Here is a 13553-nt window from a genome sequence, read left to right as displayed (position 1 = left end):
TCAGTTCAGATTCATCTGTGCTAAAATTAAACTTCAAACTCTTAACAGAGCGGTATCTCACTTTAACTAGAAAAACCTCCCCGTATCTTATTGTTTTCAAGATTCTACGCAAAACTTCAACAGTTGAGTTTCCCACTCTCACCATAAGCCTTACCAAGACACAAGCAACAATCAGGACCTTGGGCAAAACCCTAAATGAAAGTCATATATTGGAACCTAGGTCCGTGATATCTGAACTGAGCTCAAAATCCCGTCAAGATATGTATGTTTGCCATTGCCAACCCATCATGAAGCAAGAGCCCCTAAATTTTGCACAAACAAAGGAAAGAAAGGAAGGCAAAATCAATGGATATAACTCAAAGAATTTGAACGAATTTGAACTCTGTCACAGTGGGATAATAATTGACAGAAAGATCCACAAACACTCCTGTCAATTTGAATTGGACATATCTCAACCATCACAATAAATTTTTGGATTTGATTTTGTTAATCTCTCATTTTTTGGATTCCATATTTGAATCTGAAATCAGACGTGTGAATAGAATCAACATAGGTGCTAATGTGCTATGTAGAATTTAAATTGATCAACTGCCTCTGTTTTCAATAGCAAGTAATACCAAGTAGAAAAACAAATTGGGAACCTTACTCCACATCACAATAATCAAAATACCCAATCCCCTTTTCTCTGGTAAATCATCAAAAACCCAAAATTTCTCAAGCTCCCCAACAATGCCCTCTATGTTGTTGAGACCGGGCAAAATCCCTAGTAAGTAAATCCCAACAGATCAAAGAGAGTTAAATACATAGTTCCATCATCAAATAAATCCCTAGTAAGCTAATCCCAACAGATCAAAGAGATTTAAATACATAGTTCCATCATCAAATTTTCTTTATGGCATTGCTACAATATATTTCCAATCAACCTACCCTCCTCAACTGAAACTATCCCAATTCTTATATCCTCCCCTCAAATGTACTAGTGAGCTCATAATGGCTTATCTTGTTTCATTGAACACCAACAATACCCATGAGCCATGGGTTGAATATCATCACTAAAATACTAAATGGCTATGAGAGACTGCTCTAGTGCCTTTCCCTCTAAATATGAATGTTCAAGATCATCCCACATTCCACATTCATAACAAAATCAAATTTTCAAACCAAGTTCATAAATGTAAATCTTCAAATCTCCTAAAAAAAAAAATGCTCCAATTTGCATCTATATGGCTAAGAAAATCAACAAAAACCAAACCATAGAACATATAAATAGACACACAAAAACCAGTCAAATCAAACACGGAAATTGAATTGAGAAGCAGCGCAATTTTATTTAATTGAAACATGTACATGTAGAACCAAACAGAGCACTCGATAACCATCAATGTATTAAAGGAACCACATATATGCTAAATTCAGCGTTTTCACAAATCACAAATCAACTAGAACCACAAAGCAATAAACTGAAATGCAGGGCTTTCAGAAATCACCACCACGGAGACGGAGGACAAGGTGCAGGGTTGACTCCTTCTGGATATTGTAATCAGCAAGAGTACGCCCATCCTCAAGCTGCTTACCAGCAAAGATCAATCTCTGCTGATCAGGTGGAATACCCTCCTTGTCCTGAATCTTAGCCTTCACATTATCGATTGTGTCTGAGCTCTCCACCTCCAATGTGATGGTCTTCCCAGTCAGTGTCTTCACAAAGATCTGCATTCCTCCCCTAAGTCTCAACACCAAGTGGAGCGTAGACTCCTTCTGGATGTTGTAGTCTGCAAGAGTCCTTCCGTCCTCCAGCTGCTTACCGGCGAAGATCAACCTCTGCTGGTCCGGAGGAATGCCTTCCTTGTCTTGGATTTTGGCTTTGACGTTGTCAATAGTGTCTGAGCTCTCTACTTCCAAAGTAATTGTCTTTCCGGTGAGAGTCTTTACGAAGATCTGCATCCCACCGCGAAGCCTGAGAACCAAATGGAGAGTGGACTCCTTCTGTATGTTGTAGTCGGCGAGAGTCCGACCGTCCTCGAGCTGTTTTCCGGCAAAAATCAGACGCTGCTGATCCGGAGGGATACCTTCTTTGTCTTGGATCTTAGCCTTCACGTTGTTTATTGTGTCGGAGCTTTCGACCTCGAGCGTTATGGTCTTGCCAGTTAGGGTTTTGACAAAGATCTGCATCTGCAATTCAAAAAAGAAAACAAAAAATCAAATATACAACAGATCTATAGCGAAAACTCAGATCAAACCCAACATACATTGAGCACTATTCAAGATTTGAGAATCGAAGACGATAACCGAATGAAATGCTATACCTTGAGAGAGTTGATAACAGAGATAGAGATATTTGCTTTTCAAGAAAGAGAGAGGTGTGGACTGAGAGAACAATGGCATCTATTTATGCCTTCCAAAGAAGATTTAAGGTTAGTTTGGTGCGGTGGAATGAATTGGAATGGAACATAAATGGAGGTCCGGAATAAAATGACACAATTGAACGAGAATGATGCTACGGTTTAGTTTCGAACATAAAATGTGTAAAAATGAAACTCATTTCAGTGTTTGATAAGAAAATTGGAATGAAATGAATTTATATTATTTTTTAAAATTATATTTTATTATTAGTAAAAAAATTTAACTAAAAAAATTAACTTTTACAAAAACCAAAAAAAAAAAAGAAAAAAAGAAAAGGAAGAAAATACAAAGAGAAAATAAACGAGATAGAGAGAGAAAGTAGAGAAATATAAATATATATATATATATATATATATGTATGTATATACATGTGTATATATGTGGGTATTATAGATATAACAGAGAGAACAAGAAATTGAATTTGGTGAAAGAAATCATTTACAAGCAAATCAAAGTTTGATAGAAATTGAATCTGAAGCGTTCATTGTGCCCAAAACAGAGTCTTCTCACTGTTCCGGCAAAAGTTCAGACCTTCGACTTCCGTTAAAACCGGTGAACACTGGAACTCTCGACTTCCATTAAAACTGGTGAAAGCCTTTTAGCTCTGGCAAATTGGCGAGCTGCATTCAAAGACTCAACGGTTCCGGTGAAGATAGACCCAGCTGATGCTCCATCACCATGAACGCCGGCGAGCTTCATTCAACCAGTGATTCCGGTGTGAATTCCGAGCAACAAAGGTCTATTAATTCCGATGTGCTCCAGTTGCACAATCTTCATCATTCTGGCGAGTTGCTAAGTTTTAGCTCACTCCGATGACCCACCAAAGTTCACATCCGAAGCTTGGTCAGTGAGCATCGACGATTCAAGTGGAGCATCAGTTACGACGTGCTTCAGTCACGGCGACCAACAGTTCCGACAAACTTTGTGAACTGGTCTGACGAGACCAGTGATGACCAAACCAAAAAGTTAGTCCAGCAAGCCTCATCCCACACCTGTGAGCTTCACTTTTACGTGTGTATTTTTGGTACGCAGAGAAAGATAGAAACGAAGCCAAAGCTATTTTTTGTCTTTAATTTTTTTATTGTATTATTAATGGGAATGGAATGGTCATTCCACATTTCAAGAAGAGGAATGGGCATTCCACTTTTTAAATGGAATGGGCATTCCTTGGGAATGCCTTGGAATGGCCATTCCACTTTTAATATGACACTAGAAACAAGAGAATGGAAATAAAAGTATTTCATTCTAACTTCATTTGATTCCATTCACTCACACCAAACATGACCTTAGAACTAGAGTAGGAATCAGAGAGGGGTATATCAGGAAATAAGAATAAATTAAATCCAAAACCTAATTGGAACTTTGAATTGTTTAGGACATGTGATGAATATGTGTGTGTATATATATAGTAATATTTGTTATAGAAAGTTTCACACATACAGAGTGAGACAGAGAGAGAACACGAAGAGAGAACGAAAGAGAGAACTGCTTTGTATTCAATTGTATATCTTATCAATACATGCACAATGCCTTTTATAGGCTTCAAAATTGGCTTCCTCTGTACGCCACTGTGTTGCCTTCCTTTGTAAGCCTAAACTGTGAGCTCATGGATGATATAAAACATTTAGGGACCTCACACATTTATGAGATATATATAACACTCCCCATTGGGGTCCACAAAACTACACTAAGAATATGCCTCGTTAAAACCTTACTAAGGAAAACCCAGTGGGACAAAACCTTAGTGAAGGAAAAAGAGTACAATATTCTTGTATATGGTATTGCATAGATTAAAATTGCCTCATTAAAACCTTACCAGGAAAACCCAGTGAGATAAAACCTAGACGAAGGAAAAATAGTACAGTATGCTAATATCTCTTTGATCAATTGCTCCCCCTCATTAGTTAAACCCCGAAGATCCTTTAATTGACGCATTCCAATGTTGTCCACCAACTTTTTGAATGTTGTAGTTGGAAGTGCTTTAGTGAATAAATCTGTGAGATTATCACTTGAGCGTATCTGCCGAACATCAATATCACGACTCTTCTGGAGCTCGTGTGTGGAAAAGAATTTTGGTAAAATGTGCTTGGTTCTGTCACTTTTTATGTATCCTCCTCGTACTTGTGCAATACATACTGTATTATCTTCATATAATATTGTTGGACTATCTTTGATTGAGGAGAGTCCACATGATTCTCGAATATGCTGTATAACAGATCTCAACCAAACACACTCTATACCTGCTTCATGAATTGTGAGTATCTCAGAGTGATTTGAGGAAGTTGCAGTCATGGTCTGTTTCATATATCGCCATGATATAGCAGTACCACCACAAGTAAACAAGTACCCTGTTTGTGATCGGGCTGTATGTGGGTCAGAAAGATAACCTACATCTGTATATCCGATCAACCGGGGCTTTGATTTTCTTAAATAAAATAACCCTATATCAGTCGTTCCCCGAAGGTAACGCATAATGTGCTTGACTCCATTCCAATGTCTTCGAGTTGGTATAGAACTATACCGTGCTAGTAAGTTAACTGCAAATGCTATATCAGGTTTGGTACAATTCGCAAGGTACATTAAAGCACCGATTGCACTAAGATATGGTACTTCACGACCAAGAACTTCTTCGTCTTCTTCTAAAGGACGAAAATGATCTTTCTTAACATCAAGTGATCGAACAATTATTGGAGAACTCAAGGGGTGAGCTTTATCCATATAAAAGCGCTTCAGGACTTTTTCAGTGTATGTTAACTGATAGATAAGAATTCCACTTGGTAAATGTTCGATCTGTAGGCCGAGACAAAATTTTGTTCTACTAAGATCTTTCATTTTGAATTCTTTCTTTAAATAATTAGCAGTTGTGGTGAGCTCTTCAGGAGTTCCCACAAGATTTAGATCATCAACATATACAGCTATAATGGCAAATCCAGATTTTGATTTCTTGATGAAAATGCATGGACAAACTTGATTATTTACATATCCTTCTTTTAGTAAATACTCGCTGAGTCGATTGTACCACATGCGTCCGGATTGTTTCAATCCGTACAAGGATCGTTGTAGCTTGATCGAATACATGGTACGTGGTTTCAAGTTATTTGCTCCAAGCATTTTAAATCCTTCAGGGATTTTCATATATATATCACTATCTAGTGATCCATATAAATAAGCTGTAACCACGTCCATCAGACGTATATCCAGTACTTCTGAGATTGTCAAACTGATCAAGAAGCAAAATGTGATTGCATCCATTACAGGAGAGTATGTCTCCTCATAATCAATACCAGGTCTCTGTGAGAAACCTTGGGCTACAAGTCGGGCTTTGTATCTTACAATTTCATTTTTCTCATTATATTTCCTTACAAATACCCATATGTATCCTACAGGCATGACATCTTCAGGTGTCTGGACTACAGGTCCAAATACTTCACGTTTTGCTAATAAGTTTAGCTCTGCCAGTATTGCTTCTTTCCATTTTGGCCAATCATTTCTACATCGACACTCTTCGATGTTTTGAGGTTCAGGATCTTCATTATCACCTGTAATATCAAGAGCAACTGCAAAGGAGAATATATCGTTAATAATAACTGTATTTCTATCGCACATTTCTTTATAGTTTATTGAGATCTCATTATTTTCAGGTACCAATGCCTCTTCAGGGGCTTGTGTCACTTCCGGGGCATGCATATGTTCTGGGGCTACTTGCTTATAACATTTAGATTAATCAATCATTTTCGTTGTTCCTTTTGCAAGTGTGACCTCTTCAGGAGCGCCAATTTTTTTATTTGATTTCTCTTGTGCTTTCCTCTTCCGGGGAATAGTGTCTTTTGCACCGACTGGTCTACCACGCTTCTGGCGTGTCTTAGATGCATTTGCAATAACAATGACAGACTGTCCTACAAGGACGTCAATTCTTACTGGAATATTTGCAGCTAGTGTGACGGCCCTAGTTTTTAGGCCAGCGTGTCCTGTGATGAACTGAAAATTGACCGGATAACGGATCCAATATGCGGAAGCGAAAACAGAAAATAAGACTCTAAGAAGTCAAAGTGACCTTCCATGAGGTCGTGGAACTCAACAAGAACTGATGCGAAAGCAAAAGATCGAAAATATGACAAATAAGCCCATAGGGGTAAAATAGTCATTTTTAAAAATTATGGACTCGGGTGCCACCGAGCACACCGCTGGAAGGACAACGAAAAACTAATCAAGATGGACTCAAGAATCGCATGATTCAGAGTCCGGACGAAGGAGAAACGGCATGTCGATGAAAAACAGACACTTAAAGCTTTAAGGGCAAACTGGTAATTATTCAAAAATATTCGGGTGTAACCGAGTACACCGTTGGATAGACGACAAAAAATTAATCAAGTTAAAAAAAAAATTCACTTGAATCGGAGTCCGAACAAAGGAGAAAACCCCAAAAAAAGAATTGACGTCGTGGCGGCCCGACGAGGGGCCATGACAGCCCCATGCGCACGCCGAGTGCACCATGTCTGGCAGCAGCCCATAAAGCTGCTGTGTGGTTTTTTTCAAAAAATTCCAGAACAGAGGCTGAATTTGGAGGCCTAGATGAATTTTTTTTGCAAAAACACAAAGAAGAAACCCCCCTCAAAATTGATTTTTCTACATGACTCGCGAGAGAATTAAAAAAAAAACTCACTGCGAAATGGCCAAAATCCCCTCCCAAGAAATCTGGTCAAAAGAGCTAAAAAGCGGCTAAAATGAAACTGGAAGCTGAAACTTCACGAGGGATTTCCGGTGCCAAGATGATGTTTTCTGGAAAAACACGAAGGAGAAACCCCCCCTAAAATCACGTTTTCTAAGCGACCATGTCGAAAGAAGAAAATAAAACTAATGTGAAAAGTCTATAATGCCCCTAGAACATATTATGCAACAAAATTGAAAAATGGTTTCATAGGAGGCTCAAATTACAAAGGAAAGGATTTTTCCCGGAAACGATCATATACGCAGACGTAAATGGTGATTTTGAGCGCGCAGGAATGGTCCGCGGCTCCCGAAAATGGCCGAATCAAAATTCAACCCCCCAAAGGCCAAAAAGACAAAAATGAACTTGAAATTGAAAATATGGAAACCAAAATTGACAAATGATTTCAAATTACCGTTTGGCCCTTGGCCACACTTCAAACATGATTTATAAGACCCTATGAAATAATAAGAATGGAATTCCCACACCCGATGCAAAAGTTATGAAGCAATGACGTAGCATTTTTTAATTTTTTCATAATATTTCATAAAGTTAAAGTTGCATAGAATACAAGATACATGTCATCGGCCTCCGGCCTCATCTCATACATGTCAAATACATTGCATAGAGTGTACTTGTGTACACATTACAAAAATAGAATCAAATTTACACATTTTGACATATAAAGCTCTAAATGGCATTTCAAGCCAATATTTACAAGAAATGAGAACTTCAAGTTTACAAATCATCCAAGCATGATGTGAATCTCGAATCTTGATCCCGGTACCTGAAAAATGGCCCCACTACGTGGGTGAGTAACATAAAGCTACTCGTAGGATATGAACATGCATCGACCTAGCATTTTACAATTCTATCACCTTAAGGTGAAACATGTTAGAGGGGTTCATGCCACCTAACATCTATGTCAAAGTGAAACTCAAGGATCATCCTAAGCTACTCATGCAATCGAAATGAACTACGGCATACAAGTATACATGCTCAAGTACATTAAACCGTATTAAAACATGATACACGACATTCAAGTACACATGCTCACAAGTATACTAAATCATGTTAAACGGGATAAGCAATATCTAGTATACATACACAAGTATAAGATATATGTATAGAGTACTCATAAATTAAGTATACAAACACAAGTATACTAAGCTAAACACATACGCACAAGACAAGTATACATGGCATAAGTATACAAAAATGAAATCCGCACATATAAGACAAGCATACTAAGCGTAAATACACTAGATAGAGTTTAGATACACCAACAAGGATACAAGTTTAAGTATACAGTTTCAAGTAAACTAAATGAGATCAAAATACATAAGCAAACACCGATTCTCAAGTTACAAGTAATCCATGATTAACGATTTGAAATTGAATACGAAATCAAAGTAGAAAGACTAGGACATGTGGTCACTAGACCAAGCAAGTGTTTCCGGGTAATTAAGACCCACAAGGCACTACCTAGTGGGCACATGCATAAGTTATTCTGGGCAATTACGACCCACAAGGTACTACCTAGTGCGCACTTATGATTTAGAAGACTCTTGTCTCCGCACTAGAGCCAAACCCTAACCATCACGTGAAATATATCTTTACAAGCTTTCCAAAATCAATGAGTCCAAAACTTATAAGAAAATCAATAAGTTAGACCAAATTTATACCAAATCCACTAATGCATAAAACCATCTTCCATGCACAAATAAGGTTGAATCCACACAAATTGTAATACCCCGTAATTTTAAAGAATGTATTTAAATTAATTTTGTGTTAGGTTAATTAATTTTATTTATTTGTGCATACTACATTATTTTATTAAATTCATTTAATTGTGCATGTAAATTAATTGTGTATGTTAAAATAGTAAATTTATTCATTTAATTGTGCATGTATTATTTTAATTACTTTTATTTGTTGATTTTGTTTAATTAAGCAATATTAGTTAATTAGAGTATTATATTTGTGTTATAAAGTATTATGATGATATAATATATTATTTTGTAATAACAATAATAATAATTATATTAGTTTAATAATAATAATAATAAGAATATAATAATAATAATAATAATAAAAGTTTATTAATAATAATATTAGTAATAATAATAATAATAGTTATAATAATAATAATAGTATTAAACCAAAGTCATGATGAAATTAGAGATTATGATAGGATTGCATCAATGGTTGTGGTTGGAATTGAAGCCATATGGTTGGGAGGATGGTTAGTTGATGAAAAAATAAGATATTTGTAATATTTATATTATATATTTTGTATATAAATTAACTAGCTTGCCTTAGAAGAAAATAAAAGGGAGTTAGAAGCAAAGTATAAATTCTAGAGAGCTATTTTATAAGAGTGAAAGGAAAAGAGAAAGAGAAAGAAGCTTGGACCGGTGTAGGCAATTTTACCCGACTACGCGCAGACCGGCGGATTTATTTTAAATCCAAAAAGGCAAGTTATTATCTACTTTTCCCCTTTGAATTAATAAATTAATTGTTTAGCTTATTTTTATGCATAGAGCCAAGGTTTAGAGGTTAATAAATTATTAATTTTATTTTATTAAATTAATGGAATTTTAATTATATAGGATGGTATATATTTATTTAATGTCCTATGAAATTTATAATGGCTAAAAATAATTAAATAAGACTTTAGGGATTTTTCTAGAATTTTCTAGATTTTTCCGGGCATATTCTGCAATTTCCGGCAACCTTCCGGCGAGTTTTCCGGTCGCCGGCAGTGGGGGAGACGACCGGAGTGATCCGGTGCGACGCGGCGCACCATAGGAGGGTGTACGCGCGCATCCTGGCCATTAGTGGAGTCTGATTGATCCGGTGCATCGCGGTCCATGATACCGCGGTACACCCGGATCCGTGGACGTTGGATGGAGGAGATGTAGGTGGATTGATCCGGTGTGGCGTGCACGTAGGAAATCTGATGCAACCGACCAACCAGCACACGCCGCGTCAGCAAGGCACCCCTAGTGCGCGCGTGGCAGCGCGTGGCAGCGCGTGCGCGCGCGTGGGACTCTCCAGACGCGCGTGGGAGCGCGTGGCTGATGCCAGACGCGCGTGGAGGCGCGTGGGAGAGTGGGGAAGGTTGGGCTGCGCGTGGGGAGGCTCTGGGAGGCGCGTGAGGGCGCGTGTGGGGTCCCTACAGCTGCTGGAAATTACCAGAATACCCCTAGGGCCTGTTTTGTAAATTCCAGAACCTTAAACTTGGATTTTTAGGTACTGTGTGGGTAATTACGGGTTTAACGGGCCACGAAATTATTATTTTAACACCCGTTACTTATTCTTATGGCCGATTAATCTTTTCTAAGCATTTATTGGCTCGTTCGCAGTACGGATACTAATGTGATTTATTTAACGACATTGTTAAATATAAATAGTGTTATTATCGTATTTAATGGTATCAAACATTACTGTTAAATTAAATAAGGCCATGGTTTTAGTCAGATAAATTATCCATGATATCTTATAGGATGTTTATACTGTTAATTGATATATAAACCATGATTATTATGCTGTGTGCATTTCAGGAAATAAATGGACTGTTTAATTATATCGCATTTATATTATATGGATGTGTTGCCATATAGAACCATATGAGCTGGCTAATAAGTTTAGACTCATTTATACCTTATGCATTCGTTGCGATAGACAGATGTGTGGCTGTCGGGGTATGTGGTTTAATATTATTGGCATGTGTTGCCTAATTGACATACTCGGTATATTTATTAATATTATTGGCATGTGTTGCCTAATTGATATGCTCAGTATATTCATCAGTACTTTGCGAGGTGTTATCACTGTGTAGTTCGTTATAGTCTGTGTTGTCAGTACCGTGCACCATGTATAATAGCTGATTTCCCGGGTAGGGAAAGGCGACACTTGACCACCTAGTGTGAGTCTAAGTGATCACCGTCTATTCTGGTTGAGGTCATGTTATACATTGGATAGTTCCCATAGGATGTATACAGATATAGTACTCATCCGATTCATAATGATTAATTTATTTGATTCTCTGATTTGGGTCATAGTAGAGAGGACTTGCTCGTGGGGTTGACCCACCATTGTTGTTATTTCAGGATACGGTCAGTATCCGTTTCAAGGCTGAGGTTAGCAGTGTGGGACCATCATCCGAACTCATCTACTCCTACGATCCAGTGCAGGGTAGAAGTTTTATGTAGTATTTCAGTTTCAGTTTTTATTTACTTTTGACGTTGAACTCTCAGGGTTATATTTAGGGATCCCTGACGTAGGATTTCCAAGTTGTAATGAAGTACTGTATTAAATAAAGGATGGATGGATGTTGTATTATTTAATGTTTCTTTCCTGTCTAAATTCTTTTATTTCCATCATTTTGTATTCCATGCTTGTATATTGCCAATTGTTTTTGATATCCCTCGTTTTTCGTGTATAAGCCTGATCAACTTATGCGTGGGAAATGTGGGGGTGTTACAGTTGGTATCAGAGCCAGGTTCGAGTGTCTTAGGGATCTGTGATTACTATACTTCCGCGTTGTGTATTCTGATAATTAGAGCCTAAGTATTAGGGTTCTTTGTATTCTTTTAGTCGGTCCATTATAATGTACTGACGTTAGATTTTTCTGAATTTAATAGAAGGATGTCTCGGCGTGGGACAAGGAATGCGAACCGTCATCGCAGTATTTCCCCAACTCAAAATGAGAATCAGGAATTTTCTCCTCAAGTTGCTGATATCATTGCACGAGCGGTGGCAGCAGGAGTAGCATCTGCTCTACGAAACCAGCAACCTCCTCCGATAGTACCTGTTCCTGAACCAGTGGCACAGCCAATGTCATGGGACAAAGTTCGTCACTCGTTCATCCGGGGAAATCCACCGACATTTGCGGGGTCCACAGATGTCTTGTTAGCATATCAGTGGAAACAGGAGAGCGAGCGTCATCTTCGGATGGTAATCTGTACCGAAGTGCAGAAACAGATGCTGGCTACGTTTATGCTGATAGGCAATGCATTGCAGTGGTGGGAGTCTATTACTACTGTCGATGAGAGGACCAGATTGACGTATGCTGAATTTCAGACTCGCTTTGACGGCAAGTATTTTCCTATGTCAGTAAGATCAGCGATGAAGACCGAATTTCTGGATCTGCAACAGGAAGATATGACTGTGGCTGAGTATGAACAGAAGTTCATAAATTTGTCATTATTTGCACCAGAGGAGGTCAATACGGAAGAAAAGAAGAGAGACCGCTTTGTGAAGGGGTTAATATGGCCGATTAAAGTGGTGATCTTAGGTAGTCCGGCATATACTACTTATATCCAGGTGGTTAATGCCGCCTTACAGCACTGCCAGATGAGGAGTGATTACCGGAAGTCCAAGGGAGATAAGCGGACTAACCGAGACTACCAGACAGGGGAGAAAGGAAGCAGCAATGGTGCCAAGTCCAATGATCGGGGCAGATTTCAAGGACATCAACCTTGGAAGAAAAACAAAGGAAACCTAGATGTGCAGAGGGATGGAGTCCCTAATCAGGGTAGACAAGGTGGGATACCTCAGACCGGACAGGAACAGTGGTCGGGAAATCAACAGAGAAGGCAGGCAGGTCCTTTTACGGGACGTTGTTATCACTGTAGAGAGATTGGGCATCCGGCCAAGATGTGTCCCAAAGCTAAGCAGGGACAGTATGGGCAGCCGAGACCTAATCAGCCGTTACCTCTACCGGCCCCACCGATGCCACGTGGGCAAGTTCAGAATTTTCCGGCACTTCCAGCACCACCATTTCCTCCGGGACAACCTCCACAGCAGTTGCATCATGGCAGAGTTTATAACTTCATGCCACATAATGCGCAGGCTCCTCAGGCTATTGAGGGTATGTTTTCTATACATGGTAGAACTGCTCGTATACTGTTTGACACTGGTGCATCACATTCTTTTGTGTCTAGATCTTTTGTTATCTTATCTGGTATGACGACTCAGTTATGTGACCAACCTCTTAATATTTATACACCATTGGGAGTTGGCGCAATTTTACGAGAGTATAGCGGTGATATCCTTATAGATATGGGCCGACTTCGATTTCTTGCAAATTTGTTAGTGTTAGATATGCATTCGTATGATGTTATACTTGGGATGGACTGGTTATCTCAGTACCATGCTCAGGTTAACTGTTACGAAAAGTCTATTGTATTTTCTATACCAGGACAGGAGATGTATCTTCTTGTTGTACCACAACCTGATAGAGGGCCTAGCACTTATTTATTCGTTCTTGAGGAGGACTCACAGGAAGCGACTATGGTATCTCTTGACAGCATCCCGGTAGTACAGGAATTCCAGGATGTATTCCAGGTAATTCCAGGCTTGCCACCGAGTCGAGAGATAGATTTCGTTATTGATTTAGCTCCAGGCACTACGCCTATTGCTAAGGCGCCGTACCGAA

At 38.7% G+C, this 13553-nt stretch overlaps 1 protein-coding gene across 1 annotated transcript; it reads right to left on the bottom strand.

Annotated features, from left to right (window-relative positions):
* Positions 1-1303: 1303 nt before the first annotated feature.
* LOC132313059 (polyubiquitin 11) lies at positions 1304-2500 on the bottom strand. Its single transcript, XM_059811680.1, has 2 exons — positions 2304-2500; positions 1304-2169 (listed from the first exon to the last, which is right to left on the bottom strand). The coding sequence occupies exon 2, from the start codon at positions 2167-2169 to the stop codon at positions 1477-1479; it is 693 nt and encodes a 230-aa protein (XP_059667663.1). The 5' UTR covers positions 2304-2500; the 3' UTR covers positions 1304-1476.
* Between the last annotated feature and the right edge of the window lie 11053 nt (positions 2501-13553).

This window comes from Cornus florida, unplaced genomic scaffold, assembly GCF_030987335.1.
Source record: "Cornus florida cultivar Cherokee Brave unplaced genomic scaffold, ASM3098733v1 CherokeeBrave_3.0.0_Hap2_Chr06, whole genome shotgun sequence".
Taxonomy (NCBI): domain Eukaryota; kingdom Viridiplantae; phylum Streptophyta; class Magnoliopsida; order Cornales; family Cornaceae; genus Cornus; species Cornus florida.
This window is presented reverse-complemented; position numbering and strand designations above follow the sequence as displayed.

Excerpts from the sequence above, each read along its gene's own strand:
- LOC132313059 (XM_059811680.1), bottom strand. The coding sequence starts at position 2,169 with ATGCAGATCTTTGTCAAAACCCTAACTGGCAAGACCATAACGCTCGAG.